This window comes from Vidua chalybeata, chromosome 14, assembly GCF_026979565.1.
Source record: "Vidua chalybeata isolate OUT-0048 chromosome 14, bVidCha1 merged haplotype, whole genome shotgun sequence".
Lineage (NCBI taxonomy): Eukaryota > Metazoa > Chordata > Aves > Passeriformes > Viduidae > Vidua > Vidua chalybeata.
This window is the reverse complement of record NC_071543.1, coordinates 4568204-4592885: the sequence shown is the minus strand read 5'-3', so window position 1 is coordinate 4592885 and position 24682 is coordinate 4568204. Positions and strand designations below refer to the sequence as shown.

Below are 24682 nucleotides of genomic sequence, written 5' to 3'. Positions count from 1 at the left end.
ACCCAGCCCCGGTGCACTGCCGGTTCCTGTCGCGCAATCAGTGCGCGTCACGGGCACGGGCGGTGGGGACCTCCCACCAGCAGGGGGCGCGGCGGCGGGCGCCGCTCTGCTCCGCGCCCGTGCCCGGCCCGGAGTCGCCGGGAGACCGAGCGCTGCCATGGAGGCGCGCGCCGCGGGCTGCGGCCTGCTTGTATCCACCGGTGCGGGGGGCCGGGCGGGCGGGGGGCAGCGGTGGGGCGGGGCAGGCCGGTGACCGGAGGTTTTCTTAACTGCGGCGCAGAGCGTTGCTGGTGCGGAGGTGCGGGCCGGGCGGCGGGAGCCGTGCGTGCTCGGCCTGGAGCGGCGGGCCGGCCGTTACGGGTGAGTGCGAGCGTGGCGGGGCCCGGCTCTCCTCGCTTGGTGCCGCCGCGGCGGGGCTGGGGGCGGGACACACCGTGCCCGGGCACGGCTCGGTTCTCCGCCCAGCTGCCACAGCCGTCGTGACTCTCGGGATCCCTGCGGGCTCACCTCACCCTTCGGGCGGGGACCCGCGGGACCGGCGCTCCGGAGGTGCCTTCCCGGCTCCCCGATGCTCCTCCGGTAACCAGAGCCGTTGCCACCCCGGTGTTGGACCTGCCCCGTGGCAGGGAGAGTTCATCAGCTCTTACTGCTCCCCCGGGTTATCCGCGTCCTGCACGGTCTCACCTTCGTTGCCTTTTTCTCCTCCTGCCCCAGAAGCTTAGCGATAAAAATCAAACATTGTGTCTCTGTACGCACAGCTCCCGTTTGTGTGCGTTGCTATCGGGTTTTTACAAGCCTTCCTTCTATCTGCAGGGTCGTTATTCGCTCCCAGGAGAAAGAAAACTCTGATCCAGATTATATTCCCATCAATAGCCGTTTTAAGTGTGTGCAAGGTACTGACTGCTGGGGGGAAGGTCGAGAATCCCCTGCTGTTCATCCACAAACCTTAAACTTAATGGTATTTCCTGAGCTGTCTCCTGAGCTACAGCAGATTGAATCCTTTCCCTGTGAAGCAGCAAGTCACATTTTATGGCATCCCCTTGTTCCTCATTCAAGCAGGTTGTCATTCCTTGTCAGCATGCACTTGTGAGGAGCTTGGCTGGCTCCAGTGTGTGATGAGCTTGGCATCACACAGAGCCAACACATGCAGCACCTGGTTTCAGGGTCTGGAATTTGGTGTCTGCTGGTGTCTGTCTCTCAGACTTCTCTGCTATGCCAAGAGTTGGGAGCTGTTGCTTTTTCCTGCATGATTGCATCTAAACTTCCTAAGGTCTAGCAATCTCTCAGTATCCCAGGTGTTGAATGAGGAAGGGCTTTAGGTCTTGTCTTGGAAGAACTTAAATAGCAGCAAGTGGCCCTGGGGTGAATCCTTGTAAGAAGAAAAAAGTCATTTTTTCTGAATTTGCTCATTCCCTTGTGTGCAGTTCAGGATGTTCTGCCCCTGGTTTTGCTCTGTAGAGAAGCTCTGAAGTTCCTTGTCAAGTGGGTCTTTCCCAAAGTAGCTGCACTGATGGGGAAAAACCATCCAGGTGGATGAGAACTGTGTGGTGGGAATCTCTCTGGGACACTTGTTGGGAGGTGACTGTCGAGGTTCTCTCTGCCAGAACCGTTAGGAACGTACAGGTGTAAATTAGAGCTCTTTGTTCCTGTCAGGACTCTCTCATGGCTGGTAGCAGGCAGTGTAATTATATGAGTCCTCAATTACTGCAGCATCCAGCGTCAGCTCTACTGATCCCGTTTTTCTCTTTTCTAGAGGCAGAAGAAACTCTGCTGATTGATATAGCTACAAACAGTAAGTTTCATTAGGGTAGTGGTGTAGCTAAAGGTCCTGTCATGGAACAGCCACTGGTGCTTGTTTTGCCTTCCAGTCTTCCTGCAGGCTCTGTGTTTGTCCTCTGCTCAAACAGGGATTGTTTTCCCTCTGACATTATCATCTGGCTCTGTGAGACACTCAGTTGTGACAGACAAGGTTTGAAATGCAAACGGTCAAAATGTTTGCAATTTTTCTTCCTGCTTTTAGAGCACTTCTCTGCAAAATTGCAGTAGGGAGGATTCCTAAAGCCAGGAGAATGTGCTGGGGATACCCCAAGCAGGGCGGGGGGACCTCAGAAGCGCAGGGAGGGTAACTTAGGTGCAGGTTTCCATCACAAACAACACCTGGAAGCTGGGTGGGAAGCCTGGGGACTCTGAGGCAGCCTGGGCTGACTCAGTGAGTGTGTTTGAAGCAGGCTGCAAGGTCCGGATCCAGGGTGACGAGGCGCCAGAGCGGCTCTTTGAGATCCCTGACGAGGAGCGCTGCTTGGGATTCCTGTCAGAAGTGCAGAGCATACAGGAAGGTGAGCAGAGTTGCCCCTGTGCATGTGAAATCCTCTGACAGCAGTTTCTGACAGAGATGGATTTTTTTCCAGCCCACCTGAAAGCATCTCTTCCTGAACCTAAGGACTCAGCCATTTGGCATCAGGTGGAGAAGAGCCTCACAGGTCTATCTCCAGGTACAGCTGACTTTGCTCTGCGGCCTGTGCAGTGCTGGGGTGCCAAGGGTATGAGCTGGGTCTGGCCATGCTTCCTTGTCTGTTAATTCCTTCCTGAGTGCTATTTTCATCCTAGGTTTGTGCATTTTAAGCTTCTTCCTGCCTTGCCTTGTGGTTAGTGCCCCTTTCTCCCATTTCCAGGGTCACACAGTTGATGTATTCCTACTCTCATTTGATTTTTTGCTTTATATGGAGTTACAATTTTTCCTTCTTGATCTGAGCTGTTTCAGATTGTTTCTCAGGGTGTTTTTCTTGGATTTTTCATTATAGGAGCTCTGGGGTTTGAGGATGACTTCAACACTCTGAGCCTAGAAGAGAAAAGAAACATGCAAAACCACCAGACAGGATCTCGACGGGAACCCCCACCTCCTCCTGTCCCTCAGAATAAGCAGTAAGTAACATAGGGGATCTGTTCCCTTTTTTACTTTTCTTCCTAGATAGCAGAACTAGTTCTAGTGCTGCTCTTGCTTCCTTCCTAGATTTCACCGGGAGAGAGAAGGCACATCCAGAGACCCGCCCAAGGTGACCAACACGATGCGCAAGATGTTTTTGCCCAGCACACAGTCAGGGCAGAGAGAGGGGCTCATCAAACATGTGCTGGCCAAGAGGGAGAAGGCCTACATCAACCTGCACAACTTCAGGTGAGACCTGGGAGGGAAGGACAGAGCTGCAGGATTTCTCCTTTGAGCTTGGATTTCACCCAGGATTGGACCCTGGCAGCTGGTGAGGGGTTGCAGCTCAAGTGGCCAATGAGGATGGTACAGCCCAAAAGTCTCGTGTCCATGGCACAGCTGCTCCTTTTGTCTTCTCTCTGTGTGTGTCAGATCTCCTGAACCTTGGTGAGGCTGGAGCAGGTGGGCAGAAAGAGTGAAGACAGAGGTCCCACCACAGTGTCGTGGTGTTGCCCCTCGTGACGTGATGTTCAAAGAGCCAGGTGTTTGCTGGTGGAATGCCTTACTCTGAGGGGACTGTCACTCGGAGCGAGCCAAGCCTGGGAGAATTTTCAAGGAGCAGCTGAGGGAGCAGGGAAGCTTCAGCCTGGAGAAGAGGCTAAGGGGGACCTTATGGCTCTCCCCAGCTCCCTGACAGGAGGGGGCAGCCAGGGGGGTTGGTCTCTGCTCCCAGGGAGCAAGGGAGAGTACAAGAGGAAATAGCCTCAAACTGCAGGAGGAAAGGTTCAGGTTGGACACCAGAAGGAATTTCTTCATGGAAGGGGTGGTCAGGCATTGGAAGGGGCTGCACAGGGAAGAGTCCCCATCTCTGGAGGTGTGCAAGGAATGCCTGGATGTGGCACTCAGTGCTCTGGGCTGGGTAACAAGGTGGGGATTGGGCACAGATTGGACTCAATGATCCTGCAGGTCTTTTCCAACCTCAGTGATTCTGTGACTTTCAGTTCCCCTGTGGCAGTTATTGCCCCATGCAGGGACAGCTCACAGTGTGTGCTTCCAGCCAAAACACTGCTGTGCTGCTGTGGTTTTAATTGTGTTTTCTAACAGCTCAGCTGCTTTTGTGTTGTAGGTTCTTTGTGGGAACCTGGAATGTGAATGGGCAGTCTCCTGACAGCTTCTTGACCCCATGGCTGGTGTATGACATGGAGCCCCCAGACTTCTACTGCATCGGGTGAGCAGCTGGGGGGATCCAGGAGGGCTGGGTTGGGTTTGGGTTCCTGTCATGCTCTCAGAGGCTGCACAGAGCTGAGCTGTGCCACATAGGGGCCGTCGAAGGGCAAAAAGCCATTGGATGAGGCAGAGGATCAGGTTGAACAAAGCTAGCATGACATAATAGATTTTCCTGGAGAGCTGGAAATATAGATTTTTATCTGCAGAGCTCGCTCATTGTCCTCTGCCTAAAGTGGTGTTTCTCAGGGAAAGGGCTGCTGGGGGATTTGGGGTGGAATCTCAAAGGCACTATGGGGGAATTCTACTGCTTTATTTAGCAAGTGGCCATAACGAGCTGTTCCTCCAAGGGCTGTTGCTGGAGGTTTCCCATTCCTGTAGGAAGAGGGGGATATGCAGGAAGGCTGGAGGTGCTAAGCTCTTGGGTTTCCAGATTCCAGGAGCTGGACCTCAGCACGGAGGCTTTTTTCTACTTTGATTCTACAAAGGAGCAGGAGTGGCTGTCTGCTGTGGAGAAGTCCCTGCACCCTAAGGCCAAATACAAGAAAGTGAGTTCTGCTCAGTGGCATGGGGGATTGTCATGGAGCTGGCATGATGGGAAGGAAAAAGGAAAAAGCTGCCCTTTTCCTCCCTGTTCAAGGAGCAAGGCTTGGAGAAACCAAGGGTGATACTGGGCATGTGCATGCCTGGGCATGTGTCAAATGTGTGAAGTTAAATCTGGAGAGTCTTTTTCTGTACCACAGTTGTAGGAAATACTGTGCTTTGAAGTAGAAATTGGTAAAGGTGGGGACTACAATACCTTTATCAAGTAGGAGGTAGGTGTAAGGGAAGCAGCAGGTTCAAATTCTCTACTTATATTACCTTCTCATCCTGTACTATAGAAGCCAGGGGTGTCCTGAGCTGGTAAATTAAATTAATAGCTTTTCCCTGAAGGAATGGGATGATTTATGAAGTGAAATCTTCCAGATGCTGCTGCCTTGAGTCAGAATTGCTTCAGCTGTGGCAGCAGGACTTTGTTCTGGCTGGGTTAGAGCTGGGTTTTATCTCTGCTGTGAGAAACCTTCCTGCTGCAGGGATCAGCCCTGAATACACAAATGTGTTTCCCTTTCTTCCTTTGCCTGTGTTTGCTGTCACACCCCATACTGCTTGCTCTGAGCAGGTGTTACAGGAAATGAAGCAGGGAATAGAGTGTCTTGCTGAACTGAGACCTACCAAGAAGAGCCAGGAGTCAGGGCTCAAAACTGCAGAGAGGCTCCTGCTCCCTCTCCTCCCTTTGCTTCACTTTAGTTTCGGGTGAATTTCTCCCACCTTAGTGAAAGGGAGAACACAGGATATGGCTGCAGGAGGAGGAAGTGGCTGAAGCTGTAGATAAAGCTTGTGGTCACTTGCAAATTCTGCTCCTGCAGAGCAGACTGGGTGCTGGGCTCTTGCAGCCAAATTCTCTGCTCTCAGCTTCTTTCCTCACTCGATAGACTTAATCCCAACACATGTGAATGTTTCTGTGCATAGAAGTGAGCATGCAGACTGTGCTCAAGCAGGCAAGGCCTTGTCACTGTTTCAGAGTGGTGATGTCACTGTTTCAGAGGGGTGATGCCACTGTTCTGGAGGTGCAGGAAGGTCACAGACTGGTCAGTGTTGGCTTAGCACATGTAAAAGATCAGCAGCAGACCTGAGATTCCCATTGGGACAGGGCACATGAGCACTGTGTTAGCCTCTGTGAGCTGAGCTCTGTGGAAGCAGATAACTGCTCAGATCCAGAGAGGCCCTTGGCTTTAGGGAACAAGTATTTCCTGAGAATGAGTCAGTCTCTGTAGCTCAGAGATGCCTTTTGCTACCCCATGCATCAGGCACATCTGCCTCAGGGAAATAGGAACATCTCTGTCCATTCCCCTCTGCACTGGAGTCCACAGTAAGCCAAGGTGGGCTCTGACTCCCACTGCATCTGCAGCCTTCTCTGCTTGTGCTGGTTAGAGCACGGCAAGGGCTGAGACCTGAGTCACAAACTTCCTGGGCATTTATTCAGTTTCTCTTTGCCCACCCTGTTGTAGGGAGGGACCAGAGTAGGGAATGCAGTGGGCTCAGCACTGCCGACAGCTCCTGGGGGGTGACAGATAGACCCCAAGAACCTTGCTGTGGACAGGAGACCCTTTGGGTTCTGTTGTTGCAATTAGGGATTGAGTAGAGAACATGAGGAACAGGGAGAGCCAGAGCAGCAGAGCATCAGGCAGAGCAGATCAGACCTGCATTCCCACTGCCTCTCTGGGAATTCAGGATCCTGTTTATTTTTGCAGGTGCAAGTGGTCCGCCTGGTTGGGATGATGTTGCTCATATTTGCTAAGAAGGATCATCTGAGCAATATCAGAGAGATTGTGACAGAGTCTGTGGGCACAGGAGTCATGGGAAAGATGGTGAGTCACCAAGGCCAGCTTGTTGCTTCCCTGTATCCATGCAAGAAGTGGCACAGTCTGGTTTGGTTCACCTGTGCCATCCCAGTCCCCTCACCTGCCACCTGCTCCAACCCCACTGGTCCATCCTGTCCCTAGGGCAACAAGGGTGGCGTGGCCATCAGGTTCATGTTCCACAACACCACCTTCTGTGTCGTCAACTCCCACCTGGCTGCCCACGTGGAGGACTTTGAGCGCCGAAACCAGGACTACAAGGACATCTGTGCCCGGATGAGCTTCCTGATCCCCAGCTCAGACTGCCTGTCAGAGTTCAACATCATGAAGCACGAGTGAGTTGTACCCTTTGGCAGTGGTGTTGAGTAACCCAAGTCAAGTCAGAACTGCAGCAACAGGAGGTTTAATGCAGATAAGTTTTCTGGCTTAATAAAATAATTTGAAATTGAAGGGCTGTGGTGTGCTGCAGTTCCTGCAGACAACTGGTCACCTTCTTGTTGCAGTGCCTTGTGCATCCTGTCCCCAGTGTCTCTCTCCTTGCATTTGTGTATAACTTCCTTTTCAGCAGGCCTAAACAGAATACAAATGGCTTGTACCTAAACAGAATACAAATGGTTGGTACTTCCATAATGACTACTTAAACCATTTAAAAACCAAAAATGAAGAGTGGATTAGTACAGAAAAAAGCCTTCAAATATTAGATTATCCTTGATAATCCACTAATGGAAATGTTGAGGTTTGACTATAAACAGGAAGAGCTTTGGTACTAGCAAGAGGTTTAAATTTTAATCTTTAAATGAAACCTTTATGGAGTAAAAAGTCCCATGACTGTTTCTTTAGCTGCTGATAGCAAGAAGGCTGTAGACCTGGAGAGGAGCAGGGTGGATGCAGGTGTTGGTGAGGTGTGGCTGATAGCAGGGATGGGAAACAATGTCCAGAAGGTTGTAAACTACAGGAACCTAATTCTGCTCCTGCTAATGCTGCTTCAGGCGGTCGTGGCTCAGTAGGTGGTGCAGCAGTGGCCTGCTCTGCTTGAAGGAAAGGCAGTGAAAAACCAACAGGTAAAAGCAGGGTGTCACATGAGGGATGACCCTGCAGATACAGATGCCTCACCTGTCTTGCTGGCTGACAGGTTGGCTCCACTTAATGAGCTCCACCATGGCCCTCTTCTTAACATGAGAAGAGCCTCAACATCAGCTGGATTTTGTGTGAACACTAGTCTTGCTTCATTAGAGAGTCAGTGCTGTTCTCTGGCTTTTTTCAGACTGAGACAAACACATTATCTCCTACTAAACCAAGTTTTCCATCTTTGGGGAATTCCAAAGGAGATGTACTTAGTCCTGTAGGATCTGCTGTCACTAGAAATTTCTGCTTTGGACTCAGTCTTTAAGGTATCCTTTCTGTCTTCCACATGTCTCAGCTTTAATGTGGTTTCAAAAGGGGAGCTCTTAACTGCTGATCTGCTCCCAGAATTCTTTCCTGTGAGGTTGCTGAGGCCCAGGCACAGGCTGCCCAGAGAAGCTGTGCCTGCCCCATTCCTGGAATTCTTACAGGCCAGGTTGGACAGGGCTTGGAGCAACCTGGGATAGTGGAAGGTGTCCTTGCCCATGGCAGGGGGCTGGAACAAGATGAGGTTAAAGCTCATTTCCAAACCAGACCATTCCACAATTGTATGTGTATCTTTGTTTGCAGCGTTGTTATCTGGCTGGGAGACCTGAACTACAGGCTGTGTCTGCTGGATGCCAGTGAAGTGAAGAATCTCATCAGCAAGAATGAACTTCAGAAACTGCTGACTTACGACCAGGTCAGTGAACTCGCCCCATCCCTGGGAAGTCATCTTGGTTTGGGACATGCCTCTCCTAGGGAGGAGCTAGCAGACATGGAGCTGGGGAAGCGGCTGGAGCACAAATCTGATAAGAAGCAGCTGGGGGGGCTCAGCCCGGAGAAAAGAAGGCTCAGGAGGACCTTCTCGCTCTCTACAACTCCCTGAGAGGACAGTGCAGCCAGGTCAGGGTTGGTCCCTTCTCCCAGGTAACAACTGGCAGGACAAGAGGAAATGGCCTCAGGTTGTGCCAGGAGAGGTTCAGACTGGATATTAGGGAAATTTTTTTAATGGAAAATGCTGTCTAGCCATGGAACAGACTGCCCAGAGCAGTGATGTCCCCATTCCTGGAGGGATTTAACAGACATGCAGAGGTGGCACGTGGGGACATAGGTTAGTTGGGGCCTTGACAGTGCTGAAGGAACTGTTGGACTCAATGGTTTTGGAGGGCTTTTCCAACCTACATAATGCCATGGCAAACTGCAGTAAGGGTCTGGACACAGACATAGACAGTGGACTCTGACAGAGCTCTGGGTGTGCTGGTTGCAACATCCCCATAAAACCAGATTGTCCATACTGGGGTAACTGTGTAACTCAGGCAGTCACTGAGTAAGTGTGTCTATGTCTCAGTGCAGGAGTTCTCTCTTAAATATAAGCTACAAGCTGAACACAGAGATTTGTAACAGCAACAAAAGCTGCTGTGATCGGTGTTGTGAAAGAGGTATTGATTTGGAGTCCAAATCTGCTCAGCCAGTTTGACCTGAATTCTGTGCTGTCGCCTTCCCTGCAGCACATGGAAGCTGATGGCAGGTGCTCTTCAGGTGAAGGGTTGCACTCGGGAAACATAAACAGCAGTGGTGTAATATCACCTCTGACACAGTTTTAACAATAAATTTGGTTGATTGTTCTCTGTAGCTCATTTTTGCTACAGAGCTTTGTTCAGGAAACAGCTGTAGCTTAGGTCTTACTGAGGAAAACATGCAGGAGGTTTTTCAGAAGAGGAAAGGAGCAAAGGAGGGTGGTGTCAGGTTGTCAGGCAAGTGCAATCCTGGAGGCTCTTGCTAAAATGATTGGTGGGGAACGATTAATGATGCCAGTCTTAAGCCTGAAAACTGATGAAAGCATTTAGTAATTAATATTTCCCTTGACTCTTGCTTGATGCTGCCTGCATGGTCTGTTGAGCAGTACCGCGCCCATTTGTACTTGGTCTGTTTGGAAAACATTCCACTTGTGTTTTAAAGGTGTGAGGTCTGAGAGGCAGTTTGGGGGTGTCTGTGAATCCCACAGAATGGCCACAGGCCATGATTGCTCTGCCTGTAGATCTGCTCTCTAACACTGCGGTGGCAAGGGAGGGTTTCTTGGGTTTGGTTTGTTTTTTTTTCTTTCTAAAGCTTTCTTTTTCTGCTTTAGCTGAATATTCAGCGCACTCAGAAGAAAGCATTTGCAGATTTCATGGAGGGAGATATTGACTTCATCCCCACGTATAAATATGACTCTAAAACAGATCGCTGGGACTCCAGGTACAGTGGCTGCAACTGGGTGTATTTACCTATGACATAAAATGTATTTTCTCACAAAACCTGATTTCCTGCTTCTTAGAACTGTGCATACCCGTCAGTGTTAGTTTGGCCTTCCTTTCTTTCCTGCTTTCTGCAATAAGCAGCCCCTGTGTACGTTGACCAGGCACATCCCCTAAATCTCTGTAGCTGCTGATCCCACTAGATGAAGGCGGGTGAAGTGTGAGCTCAGGTCACCCTGCAGTGGGGGCTTTTTCTATTACCAGAGAAAGGCAAACAGTATAAAAAAGGAATCGAAGAGCTAAGGAAACAGGCTCTCTGAGTCACCCTGTCCCCTGACTGGCACACTTACAGGGTGGCTGCACTGTGATAGGAACTGTTGTTCCTGCTTGGTTCCTTCCACAGACATGGCTGCACCTGCTGCAGGGGCTGCTCTGAAGGGAGAAACTCCTAAGAAGGACTTCCAAACTATGTAGTGATTGAATATGTCTTGCCATGTTTATGAATCATCACAGTAGTTAATCTGAAGAAGGATAACCCAGGATTCAGGCTTCACAACATAATAGTAATCACTGAGTAGACTTTCTGTAGCAGAAACAATAAGCGATGGGTTGGACTGTGGGCAGAAGGGCCTGGCAGCACAAGAAAGTCATGCAGCTTGGGTCACAGAACACATGGGTTCAGGCTGTGGAAATGGGCTCAACTGAGCATTGCTTTGTTTCCTGGTGCTGGAAAGGATGGGAATTTTGTCTGCTGTACTGGGAAAGGGGGAGAGAGCAGAAGAAATAACAGAATTCAAGTTGGGGTAAGTGATAGGAGTTCATCCCATCACTGCTGTGATGATATGAGTGGAGGGAACTGCCTTGTTGCAAAGAGGAACAGCTTGGACAGGATTGTTGGATTCTCCTGATAACCTGTTTTTCTTTGTAGTGGGAAGTGTCGTGTGCCAGCGTGGTGTGATCGGATCCTTTGGAGAGGAGGGAACGTCAGTCAGCTCCGGTACTGCAGTCACATGGAGCTCAAGACCAGTGACCACAAGCCTGTCAGCGCCCTGTTCCGCATTGGGGTAGGTTTGTGTGTTTGTTGGGGCAGGATCCCAGCACTGCCAGGCATTCCAGGCATTACTGTGGGAGGCAGTGATGGTGTCGGGGCACATCTGCTAAGGCTGTTGCAAGAGGACAGATGAACCCAGCTGAGGTGTGCCTGCCCAGATGCAGGCGTGCCTGCTGCATCTGGCAACACTGGAATGGGTGAGCCCCGCTGTTCCCTGCTCCACATGGAGACACAGCAGCAGCCTGGACCTGGCTGTACCTGTGCTGCATCAGATGTGTCATCCGGTTCACACCTGGATGTCTTCGGTGGGGAGTGACAGCAAATTCAGGTTTTCTGGTGCAGCAAATGGGGACATTCTATGTCCATTTTTGCTACCTCCTGTTCCCTGGGTGGCTGGTGGTCAGGTTGAAAGGCACCAGAGTGGGTTGTTGGGTCCCATCTCCCTGCTCCAGCAGGGCCATCCCAGAGCACATGGCACAGGATTGTGTCCAGGCAGTTCTGGACTCTCTCCACTGAGGGAGATTTCACAACCTGTCTGGGAAAACCATTTCAGTGCTCTGTCACCCACACAGTGAAGAAGCTCTTCCTCATGGTCAGGTGAAACTTCTTGGGATCAGTTCCTGTCCATTCTTCCTGTGCCATTGCTGGGCCCCACAGAGCAGAGCCTGGGCCCTCTCTGAGCCCTCCCTGCAGACATGGAACCGACAGGGCTAAGAACCCCTCTCAGCTGTGTCTCGAGGGTGAACAGCCCCAGCTCCCTCAGTCTTTCCCTGTAAGGGAGATGCTCCAGGCACTTCAGCATCTCTGTAGTTTTTGCTGGCCCCACTCCAGGGGCTCCATGTCTCTCCTGTACTGGGGAGCCCCAAACCAGACACAACACCTCATGTGTGCCTTACCTGCGCTGAGTAGAATAGGCTGAGTCTATTTAAAGAAAAGCCTTTCTCCTTTCCCTCTGGAGAATCATGAGGAATGCTGCAGCATGCCAATGCTGTCTCACAGAGGTTGCCTCCAGTGATCTCCCAGTTGTGTGACCAGTGGTCAGTAACACCTGGTAACACCTGCAGGGGTGAAATCTGTGTAGAGTTGCAGATGCAGCTTGGGACTGCACACGTGTGTGTGAACTCTCTCAGCCTTGCAGCTACAGAAGCAAGTGCTTAGAGAAATAATTCACTTCTGCAGTTTGCTCATGATCAAGAGAGTTCCTGTGAAAGCCAGTCAGAAGTTTCGCTGAGTGTTTTTTGTCTCCCACAGGTGAAGGTTGTGGATGAGCAGAAGTACCGGAAGCTGTTTGAAGACATTGTTCGTATCATGGACAGGATGGAGAATGACTTTCTTCCTTCGCTGGAGCTGAGCAGGAGAGAGGTGAGGATGAAACTGGGATCACTGTCACTGCCCAAACACAGGAGCCTTCAAAGTGCCAGAACTTCTTTCAAAGACTTTGTTTCAATGAACTGGATTATAGAAAATTGAACTCTATCCTTTATCTTATGATCAGGAATTGGGTTAGCGAGGACATGTTGACATGGCAGGACTTCTGTGAGGAATTCTGCATTAGGTGGGCTCCTCTCTGCCTTGAGGGGCCACTGCAGAGTCTGTGGGGGACTGGCCATGGGCCATATCCTGGCCAGTAATATCACTTGATTTCTTTTTGCTCTGCAGTTCGAGTTTGAGAACGTGAAGTTCCGTCAGCTGCAGAAACAGAAGTTCCAGATTACCAATAATGGGCAGGTCACCTGTCGCTTCTCCTTCATCCCCAAGCTCAATGACAGCCACTACTGCAAGCCATGGCTTCGGGCTGAGCCTTGTGAAGGTTACCTGGAGCCAGGTGAGTGTAGTGCTGTAGACCCTCCCATCCCATCTCCATTCAGTCCTTCTTGTATTTCCTGTGTTCCACCTTCCTTGCTATCAGTCTTGTATGTTTGTCTTTTCTGTGTGGCCTTTGTCCCTGCTACTGTATGTTTGTCCCCATCATCCCTTTTGGAGAGTATGTGTGTTCTTGAGAGCTCCAGTGTGTTGCAGATGAGAGCACGGAGATCTCCCTGGACGTGTACGTCAGCAAAGACTCAGTCACCCTCCTGAACTCTGGCGAGGATAAAATTGAGGATATTCTTGTCCTGCACCTGGACCGAGGGAAGGACTATTTCCTGACGATCAGTGGGACCTACCTGCCCAGCTGCTTTGGCACCTCGCTCGAGGCCTTGTGCCGGATGAAGCGACCCATCCGAGAAGTTCCAGTCACCAAACTCATAGACCTGGTGAGTTCTGAAGCGGCTCTTCTAACCTGGAGAAGCCTGATTCCCTTCTGATTGCTCCCAAATCAGGAGCAGTACCTGCAGGTTGGGTTGTCTGTGCTGGCTCTGAGCTGAGTGACTTCACAGAGCTTGAGGTGCTCTTTTATTCTTCCTGTCTACCACAGCCAATGGCTTTTGACAGCCTGTACTTTATTTCTTTTTTGTGTGTGGGCTCTGAATATTGTTTGATGGGACAAAAAATTGATCCCAGCACCTCATGTTGGTGTTACTGGTGCTGGCAGGCTCAGCTGGGTGGCACTTCGGTGTCATAAGAGATGTGATTAGGGTCCTCTCATCTAAGGTATATGGGCTGCTTCTGCTGTGGTGAGTGCCTCAGGGGCCTTTTCCTTCTGGATACATTCCCACTGCTCAGGGGAAGGATTAAGCAGAAGTAGGAGGACTGAAGGAAAGTCTGTGGTGTGGGTGTGGGGTGCTGAAGGACACAGCTCAGCAGATGAGCAATGGTGCAGCCTCTCTGGCCATTTCCTCCCACACCAGCCACAGTGAGAGATAATGCCTCGGGTGAGAGATAGCTCATCAGGGAAAGATCTGTCTTTGGTGCAGCGAACTGTTCCTCTCCCCAGCCTATGCCAGCCCCCAGCATCAGTATTCCTCCTCCCACAGCTCGTTGTGTGCATGAGAGAGGGTGCAGTGGTGCCCTAGCCACCTCTTGTTTTTTGGCTACTCTCAGCTGTTTCTGGGGTTGTCCCATTTTGGGGATGTAATTCTGATTTCCAGGCTGGTTTCATTCATCTCTCCTTACTGCCTTACCTGGCCATGTTCCAGTGAGGTGCAGCAGCTCCTGAGTGCCAGTTCATGTCCCTATTCTTGTTCAGCCAGGAGAGTCCTTTCTTTCTGTCCACCTGAAAGCTCAGCCCAATTGTTTGAGTCTCTCTGCCATGTGATACCTTTCCTCTCCTCTCCTATCTCACAGTCTCACCCTTACATAAGGGGTTTTTGTCCAGTAAGCTGCTGCTTTTCCACCTCTGTAGATTTGCCACCCTCCACTCCCATTGTTTTCATGTTTTCATATCCTTTCAGCAGTTGTCCAGTGCCTCTCCAGTTCCCGTCTTTTATTGTAGGTATCTACTTTTCTCACAAGTCCAATATACAGAGAAGTCCATTTTATAGGAGAATTTTGCCTTTTTAACACACTATTCAGGCTAGGCAGGATGCAGGTGGCAAGATACAGTGTTTGCCTCTTCAGGTCAAGCAATTGATCCAGGCTTCAGGTTCCTCAGATTTCTGAGGATTTGGTTATAGTCAGCCTTGTTCTAGAAGTGGGTCTGGAACATTTCACTGGCCTTGGTTGCTTTTCCACCTGCTTTTTCCAGCTCAGCACCAACTTCTTGCTTGATAGAGAGGAATTTGGGCCCAAACTCTTGGCTCTGCCCTCATAGACACACACTTTTAGATTTCTAAGAGGCTTCTTCTCCTTTCATATATAGATTTCCTTCTCCTGTTACTCAGCGAAACACCTGGAAATAAAGCAGGCAAAACAATCAGCAAGGAGCACCTGCTCCAGTGTCTGCAGTAGGGACACAGCTCTCCTTATGGACATGGGGGATATTTTAAGTTTTTTCGTTCTGATTTTACCTGTGAGCTGAGAAATCCTTGGAATCAGACCAAGCTGAGCACTTATTGCCTAGGTCGGTGGTGCTGGTGCTGTGTGCCCTGCAAGCTGGAGCATTTGGGTGCAGTTCCTTGAGTTTTGGTGCTGCTCAGGCTGTGTGAGGCTGGCAGTGTCTGTGCATTAAGAACCTTCTGCACTTGCATGGGCTCATCCTTCACTGCCTCCAACATTTTCCTCAGCCTGGCTAGACTTTGTCTATAATTTTCAGTGGAGAGAGGTCTGGAGATCCAGTCACTGAGTGGCTGAGGTAGGTGGGTGCAGGGTAGCACCATGTAGGTTGGAGTTTGTCTGGGAATGGCTCTCCTGGTTCTCCCAGGAGGCAGACAGTGACATGGCTGCTGTCACTTGAGCACGTCTCCTTTGGGATTTGAGTATTAGTGTCTCGTCCTGTTTTTTCTTGGGATCCTACTTGGGGTTTTAAAAGCCTCTTGAAGAACCCCTGTCTGGAACAGGTGAGTCTTGTGGAACAGATTGTGCTGAGGGCTCAGCATTAGGGAGAAATTGTTCCCTGTAAGGGTGGGGGCGCCTGACACAGTTTGCCCAGAGCTGCCCTATCCCTGGAAGTGTCCAAGGCCAGGTTGGAAGGGGCTCGGAGCATCCTGGGATAGTGGAAGGTGTCCTTGCCCATTACAGGGGAGTGGAATGAGATGAGCTTTAAGGTCCCTCCCAACCGAAACCACTTTGTGATTCTGTGGAGAGGTGAGCAGGCAGGCTCAGGTTGGGGAGTGAGGTGGAGATGACTCACGCTTTACAAAATGTGCAGGTGGCTGTCTGCCCTCCCAAACCTGTGACTGTGTCCCTCCCCCTTGCCTCAGGAGAGAAACCTGTGCCAGCTCCTGTTTGGAGCAAGCTGTTCTCAGGAAGAGGACAGTCTGTTGTGGCTCTGTAAGAACTCAGGGAGGCTCCAGAGGAAGCAGGCACTGCAGAGGCCACAGGGGACCCTGAGATACTCCTGCCTCCATGCGTCCCTGTGCCATAGGAGCTGCAGCTGCTCCCAGCTCAGCCTGGGAATGCGCTGGGGCTGTTCCCAACCTGAAGAGTCCATCTGCCAAGACTCATCATGGACAGCCTGCTTCTGTTTCCTCCTGCAGACCCATGAGCAGTGTCCAGCCGGCCCTGGCTGTACAGGGATGGCTCTTTGGGGATGCTGAGGGCTTGGCACACTCCTCTCTGGGCTATGCTAATGCTCTTAGGCTGCAGCAGCAGCAGCCGGGTTTGAGCACAGACCCTCATTTCCCTGACCCTACCAAAAGCTGCTTAGGGGCCCTGTGAGCTCCACAGCTGCCACACACTCAGAAACACAGATTTAGCCCAGGGAACGTTTTATCTCTGGCCTGGTCACAAGGGAAGATGGCTGAAATAACATGGGGACAGTGATTCTGACCAGGGAACTTCTTCCTAGCAGACACGTCTCACCTGCCCGTGGTCTGTCTGTTGGCCAGTGAACAGTGCTGTCTAAGCCCCTTGGAGAGCTTTCCAGAAATCCTGACAAGGCTGTACATCATATGAGCAGGATTGTTGTTAATTGGCAGGCAAATCTCTCACCACAGGTTTAATTTTGGCCGTGTCAGCAAAATGTGTGAAGGACCTGGTGTTCAGTGGGTTCTTGTAATGCAAATTAGGCTTCTGCTTAATCGCAAGAGTTAATCCAAGAGTGCTTTCTCCCTCTTAACCACACTTTTTCCTCTCCTCTTTCCTGCTGCTCTCAGGAAGAAGACAGCTTCTTAGAAAAGGTAACACAAGCATTGCTGCATGGCAGTCTGCTTCTCAGTGGTGTGTTTGTAAAGAATGAGAGCTTTTCCCTTGTTTTCTGTGGCAGAGGGAAGGGGAGGGGAGCACAGAGGGGACAGGGCTGCCAGCAAAGCTTCTTAGCACAGCTGTGGGCTGGATGAGAGCTGGATGAGTGACCCCAGAGCCAAGTCCAATTGCGATGTTAAAGCTCACCAAATTTGCTTTGAGGGGGGAAAAATTACTCTCCTGATCTGACAGCAATGCTGGATATTCCCAAAAAAAATTGGCAGCTTTTGACATACTTCTGACCATAAGGAGGGGTTCACCACAGCATCCTGTCAGACCTGTGAGAAGAGGGCTGGAGTAGGAAACTCAGGTCTTTTGTTCCTTCCATCTGATGGTGTCCCTGTGGAGGCTGGGGGAGGGCCTTGTGCAGGAGGAGCTGGATGTTTCTGTGCCTCCTCAAGCAGTGGAGCTGGGGCTGCTTCCTCTGATGGCCACAATGCCTGAGCGGGATCACTGCTTCCCTTGGCATCCGTGCTCGGTGCTGCAGCCAAGCAAGGAAAACTTCCTTGGGAGAGCAAGTGGGAGATGCTGGGGCTGTTCATACTCTCCCTGCGCTGGCTCTGCACCGACTTCCCAGTCTGAGGGACTTGTTCCTCTCTAGGCTGTCAGCACAGTGGCAGAGTACAACAGGAGAGGGAAGGAACGTTCCCTCTCCAAGAGGGGATCGAGCTCGGGTGTTTAACCACATGAAGCTCACAGACTCCCTCCTGGCGGAGGAGAAGAGAGGAATTTTGATTTTTTGGGAGCATCTTCCCGTGGGAAGGACGTGGCCGTGCCTCCCTTCCTCACACGCGGCAGGAGAGGGCGCTCGGGGCCCGGCCAATGCGCACCCTCCTTTTCCCCCTGCTCCTCCTCCTCCTCTTCCTTCTCGTCTGCCCCGAGGCACCTCGAGCCTTCTCCGAATACTTGGATCTCCTGTACGTGGATCTCCACAGCTCTCCTAGTCATGCCACAGGCTGCTCCAGCACTGGGCTCCAGTGATGCCCTGGCACAGGGGATTTCTGTAGAAGAGCCTCAGCCCGGGAAGAGTGTCCACAGCCCTGGGAGAGGGCCTGCAGCTCTCCCCCTTTCCCTCTTAGAGGAATTTTGTAGTGCTCTTGTCTGACATGCTGCTTCCCGACCTTTGGCAGTGCAGGTGACTGAGTGAGGCAGCCATGCAGCCATGACTCCTTATCTACTGGCGGGGTCAGACTGGTGCAGGGCAGAGCTGTGCTGTGTGGCAAGTGGGGCTACTGCCCATGCCACCAAGGCTCGTGTCAGCTGGGGGTGTCTCTGGGCATAGCAGGGAAGATTGAAGACTGACTGGCTGCTGTCAGTGGCTCTGTGTGCTGCAGGGACAGCCATAGCAGTTGTTGTCTCAGCTGGAGTGAGGTGCTTTCTGTGTGGCTTGTGGAGTCCTCTGCTGGTGGCAGGGTTGTGTTCCTGCTTGTGCTGGTTCCTGGGTGCTTTGGGAGTGCTGGGCATGGCTTCTTCCTTGGAGGTCACAGGAATGTGAGTGATTGTGAAGTGAGAGTAAAATCAAGCCAAGAACATGGATCCAGTTAAAGCTTGGTGTGATGGAGACATCTGAGCCATGGAGCTCATCAGCTGCTCCACAGGAGTAAGCAGGAACTGTGACAATGGTGGCCCATATGCAGTGAGAGCTCTCCTTGGGAAAATCAAGGAAGAAACTTCAGGAATCAGGAGAGTTGCAGAGCCCTGAGAGCAGCCGTGGCTGGAGCACCCTGGAGTCAGGGAAGGCGTGGGATCAGCGGGGATGGGGCTGGGCTCCCCAGCGTGGCAGCTCCCTCAGCACAAGGACTTGGGGGGTCCCGGCCTCTGTTGGCTGCAGGGTGGGAGCTGGGATGGGGCCAGGGCACCGTGGGCAGCCAGACCCACTTCCTGGGGGTCTGAGGGGGCTATTGGAGAGACCAGGCAGGTTGTTCCATGGGGCAGCAGAAGGGAGAGGAGCCAGGACCGGTGGAGCAATGGCTGGTGCTGTGAAAGCGAGTCAGGGCTAGAGCACCCCAGGGTCCTGCTGCTTCCCCTCTCCCAGCTTTCTCTACCAGGGACTAAGGGCCTGAGGCAGAAGGGGTTGAGGTTTCCCTGAGCCCTTGTGTGCTTTCTCCCCAGGAGAAATCCATCCTGCAGATGGGCTCCCTGGACAGCGAGGAAGCAAGTGAAATGCCGCTGCAGGTGCCAAAGGAGATCTGGCTCTTGGTGGACCACCTATTCAAGCATGCCCTCCACCAGGTGAGAGGGAGGGCGAGGGAGAGGGCCTCTGCCACGCTGGAGATCTCCTGGTGACCTGGTTCCTCACACACACCTGGAGTTTGGTGTTTACAGGGCAAGGCTTTTCCCTGTGCTCAAGGCACTGGCTGGTGTCCCGGGGTTCACCATTCACTGGGACTCACCATCAGTCACCATGTGCCTCAGCCTTTGTGGGGAAGGTGACTTACTCCATCCCTGTGCTGTTTTTGACAGGAGGACCTGTTCCAGACTCCAGGCATGCAGGAAGAGCTGGAGCAGATCATTGACTGCCTGGACACCAGCATTCCTGAGACAATCCGTATCCTTCCCTGGTGGATCTCAGCTCTGCTGGGAGAGCTCACTCTCGGGAGAGCTTGTCTGTCACCTTTACCTGGCAGGGTTCCTGGAAGGGATGGGCTCCCCTTGGTCCCCCCACAACCTCTCTCAAAGTTGAAACTGTGCTGGCCAAAGTAGCCAGGGGCTCTGGAAGCTTCTGCAAGGCTGTGCCAAGTGCAGGAGCTGGGATACTGAAGAGCATGGTCTGGAGAAGAGGCTAATGGAGCAGGGGGCTCCTGTGCAGCCAGAGGGTGAGAAATGCAGTGTAGGGTTTTTCATGGATGGGGGAGAGCGGAGGAGGAGGAGAGGTTAGACAGGCAGGAAACTTGTGTGACCTCCTGCGAGATGAGCATCTGGGGAGGGAGGGTATCTCTCTGCTCAGCATGACCCTTGATTCCCAGCGCTCCAGCGGGCAGTAATCACTCTGTGGCTGAAGCTCTCCTCATCTTCCTGGAGGCTCTGCCAGAGCCTGTGATCTGCTATGAGCTGTACCAGCGGTGCCTGGAGGGGTCCCACAGCAGCCGGCTGTGCCGACAGGTGTGGGGCTATGCTGACATGTGGGGCTGCTGCTGGCTCAGGGCAGCTCCTGCTACCGTGGGCTGTGCCATGCCTCTGGGCCTGCTGGGCCCTGCTCCCTGCCTGGGGGCTGGCAGTGGCTCTGAGAGAGTGGGCAGCTCTTCCAGAGACCCCAAGTGAGCCCTGTCTCATCCTGAGCACCTGGGGAACACGGAGGGGCGAGCCACCCCTGGTCCTGAGGGCTTGAGCACCTGCTCAGAGCTACAATTCCTGTCCTTCATGGAGGGCTTTGCATGGCTTTTGACACCTGGTGGGGCAGCAGGCCAGCTCAAGCATGTCTCTGAGCAGAGGGGGAAGTTTTGGGGCAGTGAGAGCTGGGATCTGACTCGAAACAAGCAGGAAGCAGCCCCAGGGCACTGGGGACTTTTTCCTGGTGACACAGCTTTCCTTGAAGCAGTGTCAGCAGGAGCCACAGCCCGCAAATGCCATCAGTAGCGGGCTGCAGCTGTGGGTAAGTTGCCGTGGAGCCTGGAGTGCCACACATGCCCAGACTGCAGCAGTGGGAGCTGGGAGAGCTTCCTGACACCATTTCCTTGCAGGTGATCCTTCAGCTGCCGAGCTGCCACCGCAACGTGTTTCGGTACCTAATGTCCTTCCTGCGAGAGCTGCTCAGGTACTCGGAGGACAACAACGTCAGTGCCACCATGATTGGTGAGTGTTGTTCCTCTGCAGCCCTCACTCCATCCCAGACTCTTCCTGCACCTCCCAAGGTCTTCGTTCCTCACCAGTGACTGATTTTACCTGCCTCCACAGCCGCCCTGTTCTCCAGCCTCCTCCTGCGCCCTCCGCCCAACCTGATGGCCAGGCAGACCCAGCAGGACCGCCAGCGTGCCATCAACTTCCTCTACAGCTTCCTGCTCACCGGGGACGAAGAATGACTCGTGCCGTGTGCCAAAGCCGGGCCCGCACCTCAGCCGGGCCTCTGACAGCTCCGAGGGGTAAAGGCTCGAAGCTCTCCAAGTGCCGTGTTTACAGTCGGAAGGGACGCATTCCCCCTCCTTGCCATGCCATACCCCACGCTGCAGAGGACCTGCACGCTCATTGCACTGCCATCCATCTCTGGAGCCTTCAGCTTCCCCGTGGGAGCCAGGTGGATCTGTCGATACCCGAGCACTGTGCCAGCACCCATCATCCCGTGGCAGTATCGCCACTTCCCCAGGTCACGCTTCTCTCTGTGTTACCCCCATCTCCCAAGAGCTGCTGTAGAGGAGGGTGGGGATGGCTGGTGCTCTTGGAGGCCGTGGCACACTGCGTCCCTCCAGTGCCAGGTACATGTGCTGGTGTGTACACCACCCCAGAATGCTGTGGGACATGTGCCACCCTCTGCTACACAGCCGTGCCAGCCCTGATGCCATCACTGTGCTATGGACCGTGCTGACTCAGGAAGGTTGTTTGGACATTCGGCCTCTCCCCCCTTCGGCATGGCCTTTCCCCTCTCCCCCCCTGCCAGGACTCAGGGCCTTGGCACACAAGTCTGTCCCTCACTTTCCTCTCCCTTCCCTTCCCCAGCTTCCCCCGAGGACACAGGATGGTGGGTGGCTCACAGTGACCAGGGTCAGGAAGAGCCATGAACTGCCCTCGACTCCTCCTGGGCTGTCCTGTGCGTCAGGATGGGACTGTGAGCAGGATGGGACCGCTCAGCCTGCAGTGCCCAGCCTGCAGTGTGGGGGTAGGACAGGCTGGGTCACCAGGTGCCACTAGATGGAGTCCATTCTCTCCCTCCTGCATGCTAGCAGAGGGTGCAGGTTTTGGGGGAGTGAAAGGAGCCTCAAACACTCCTTGGGGGCCAGAGGAGCAGCTTGGGGGGGCTGTGCAGAGGGGCTGCAGTGCAAGGGTCACACTCAGCTGGCTGAGGGGACAGCCCTGGGGCTGGTGACTGAGGGTGCAAGAGTGACCTGTCCCACTGAAACACTAAGAGGCCTGTGGGGCCATGTGGCCTCAGGTGAGGGAGGCCAAAGCCAAGGGGAGGGGTTGTGGTCACAGAGCCCCTGCCGGTGCCTGGGTTTAGCCCAGGGTGTCGTGTGGCCCTGCAGTCCCCATGTACTGGCTGAGCTGCTGCAGGCTCCCCTCCCTACTGCCTTTTTCTTATCCTTAAAATTTTTAAATTACATAATTTATTGGAAAACCATTAGTTCCAAATAAACCTCCGTTGTGCAAGGCCTGGGGGCTGTGCAGGGCACGCCTGCCCTCCCTCATGCAGTTCTGCACTGTCATGGAGCCCTGCCTGGAGCTCCAGGCTCGCTCCGGGGGCAGCTGAGGGCTGGGCTCTGCCCCAGCCACTACTGAAGCAAGCTGGGGACAGTGGCAGAGGGTCCCATGCCACTGGTTCCTGCTGGATGAGCTCCTGGGTGCACCCCTGATGTGCTGGCACTGCAGCTCAGTGCCCGTCTCACGGTGGGTGGTGGCATGTGCCACACCGGGATGGAGATGGCACTGGGTCTGGCAAGGGGCAGCAGGGTGCTGGTGCCTGTGTGTGGCACACGGCTTTGGCAGCCTTGAGCAGTGATGCCTGTGGTGCCCAAGGCCCTGCTGGGCCAGCAAGGGGAGCGCTGGTGGAGAAAGCCCTCACATCCTGCCGCAGGAAATGGCGGCCGTTGTTATCTCCATCTGCTTCCTGCCAGCTCCTTGGGAGCAGGGCTGTGCCTGGGCAGCTGCTCCCGTGCTGTCACGGAGGTGACCAGCACTAGGTGCCGGCATTGTTCCCGCGGCTACCGCATTCCTGCCACTGCCGGCGGAAATGCCAGAGCAAGAGGGAAGCTCTGATGCTCCTCGGGGATGGGACAAAGCCTGGGCCTGCCCATCCTCATCCTCAGGAGGGCATCCTCCTCCTTGTGGGGCACCCTGGAAGCTGTTGGGGTGCAGCTCCAGGGGTCTCACGCATGCATCAGCCCACCATGAACATGGGCACTGAGGGATGCTTGTGGTACCCAGGTGGTGGTGCTGGAGGAGCTGGTGGTGTCCCACAGCCACACTGAACATCCCTTGCCAGGCCTAGGTGAGCAGTGAGCTCTCGCTCTCCCCCCTGGGGACAGCCAGAGGTCCCCAGGGCCACAGGGCTCCTATGACTGCTCAGCCCTCTCCCCATGCCCCCAGCACCCCTCTTTCCCTGCTCAGTGAGCTGGGACCTGGCAGACCCCATCCTTGCCCTGCCAGGACAGACCCTGCTTGCACAGCAAGTGGGACAGGACTGCCCCGTGCCCCTCTGTCCATGTCCCCAGCACTGCCCTGTGCCCGCTGCCCACTCTGCCCCACCTGTTGCAGTACAGGAGCTCTGGCACTGCCGTGGCACACAAGGCACGGGCAGCACAGCCGAGCTCAGCAGCTCCCACCTGCCTTGGGCAGCTGGCCAGGCCAGGAAGAGCCAGAGATTCCTTAGGTCTCCCGCCCCAGAAGCCTTTTCCTCCTTCCAGGCTGGCCACAGCCCAGCCAGGAGGTCCTCCCTGGCCTCCTCCTTTCAGGCTAGTGCAGGAGGGCTGGGGTCAGGGCTCAGCTGTGCAGCCCCTGGCTGCAGCCCAAGCACTTGGGGCGATGCCTGGGGGACGTGGGACATCGCTGCCTTGCTGCCACGGCCTTTGCTCGAGGGGTCTACTGGGCCCCCCACTGCCAGTCCTGCAGCACGGACCTCATTGAATCTCTTGGGCAAGGTGCCTGCTGCTGCAGCTGGGGAGGCAGACCATTGAGGGGTGGTTTGAAATGCAGGGGGAGAGCCCTCCCAGTTCAAACCAGTAGCAGCAGCACTGTAAGCTGGCAATAGAGGAACGATAACTCCCCCAACATCCCACAGCTGGGGGCAGCTGGAGGGGGCTGTGGCTGTGGCACCATGTCCTGCCCCACTCCAGCTCTGGGAGGCTGCTGGGTCTGGAAAACTGGGTATGGGGGCCAGGACAGGACTGGGCAGTGAGTGGGCAACCCTCGCCCACCTACCCAGACCATCATGGGGGCACTGGCAGTGACTCCTGGGGTGGCCATGAAGGCGGGTGGGGGTGGCAGGGTCTCTCAGGGCAGCTGGCACTGGGGACGTGGGGCAGCAGTGGCTCACAGGGCCCCCGCGGGTGGCGGGGCTGGTGGATCGCGCGGTGGCAGCGCGGCCGGAGCGCTGGCGCGGGGCCGGGCAGTGCATCCCTCCTGGTCCCAGCGGATGAGCTAATGGAGGCCAGCTGGGTCCCGGCGCTTCCCCAGCTCCGCTCCCAGCCCGCAGCTGCAGCCCTTCCGCTCCTCCACAGCCCCTTAACCCCCTCCCCGCCGGCACTGCTGACCCCTGCCCACAGCCCCGCGCCCAGGATGTGGGCAGCCCCCTGCAAACAGTGAGGGGTTTGGAGGCCTCGCATGGGCACCCCCTCTCCCAGCTTCCCAGCCACGGCTGGGGGGGTCCTGTCCCATGGGGTCCCATCCCTTTGCAGGGCTCAGCTCCTCCTCCCCACCTGCAGGGTCCTACTGGGACCCTCAGTCCCCTGAGCCTTGACCCCCCCTGCCCCCCATATGGGTCCTGCTCGCATCCAGCCCCATAGGGTGGGAACACGTAGGGGAGGAATGCCAGGGATACCAGGGACAGGGACACCAGAAACAGGGATGCCAGGGATAGCAGTGTCTGAACACAAGGGACAGGGATGCCCAAGAGGACCAGCATCCCTGTGCCCTTCCAGCATCCCCTCCTCCATCTCCCAGCCCCTCTGACCTGTGTTTTCCCACCCTCCTTGCCAATTCCACAGGCTTAGTGCACAGCTTCATTCCTTGCTGAGCACCTTCTCTGCCAGCAATGGGCTGGGAAAGGGGCTGCCATGGCCCCAGCCATGACCCAGAGGCAGTGGAGGCACCTGAGATCCCTCCCCACCAGCAGGAGAGCAACCCCTACCTGCCCTTCCAGAAATCAGCATTTTCTGAG

General features: G+C 54.1%; 1 protein-coding gene across 6 annotated transcripts; it reads left to right on the top strand.

The window, feature by feature from the left end:
- The first annotated feature begins 43 nt into the window (after window positions 1-43).
- OCRL (OCRL inositol polyphosphate-5-phosphatase) lies at window positions 44-21959 on the top strand. 6 transcript variants are annotated; one of them, XM_053955455.1, is made up of 24 exons: window positions 44-190; window positions 281-360; window positions 814-893; window positions 1754-1792; window positions 2229-2336; window positions 2409-2492; window positions 2802-2922; window positions 3011-3172; window positions 4050-4151; window positions 4581-4695; window positions 6439-6555; window positions 6691-6881; window positions 8239-8350; window positions 9779-9888; window positions 10816-10951; window positions 12190-12300; window positions 12598-12763; window positions 12958-13193; window positions 16572-16595; window positions 18772-18891; window positions 19123-19207; window positions 19634-19761; window positions 20340-20451; window positions 20554-21959. In XM_053955455.1, the coding sequence occupies exons 1-24, from the start codon at window positions 158-160 to the stop codon at window positions 20676-20678; spliced, it is 2697 nt and encodes an 898-aa protein (XP_053811430.1). In that variant the 5' UTR covers window positions 44-157; the 3' UTR covers window positions 20679-21959. The 6 variants fall into 6 exon arrangements, with proteins under 6 accessions (XP_053811430.1, XP_053811429.1, XP_053811431.1 ...); XM_053955454.1 differs by having other exon boundaries at window positions 2226-2336; XM_053955456.1 differs by lacking the exon at window positions 16572-16595 and having other exon boundaries at window positions 2226-2336.
- Window positions 21960-24682: the final 2723 nt, after the last annotated feature.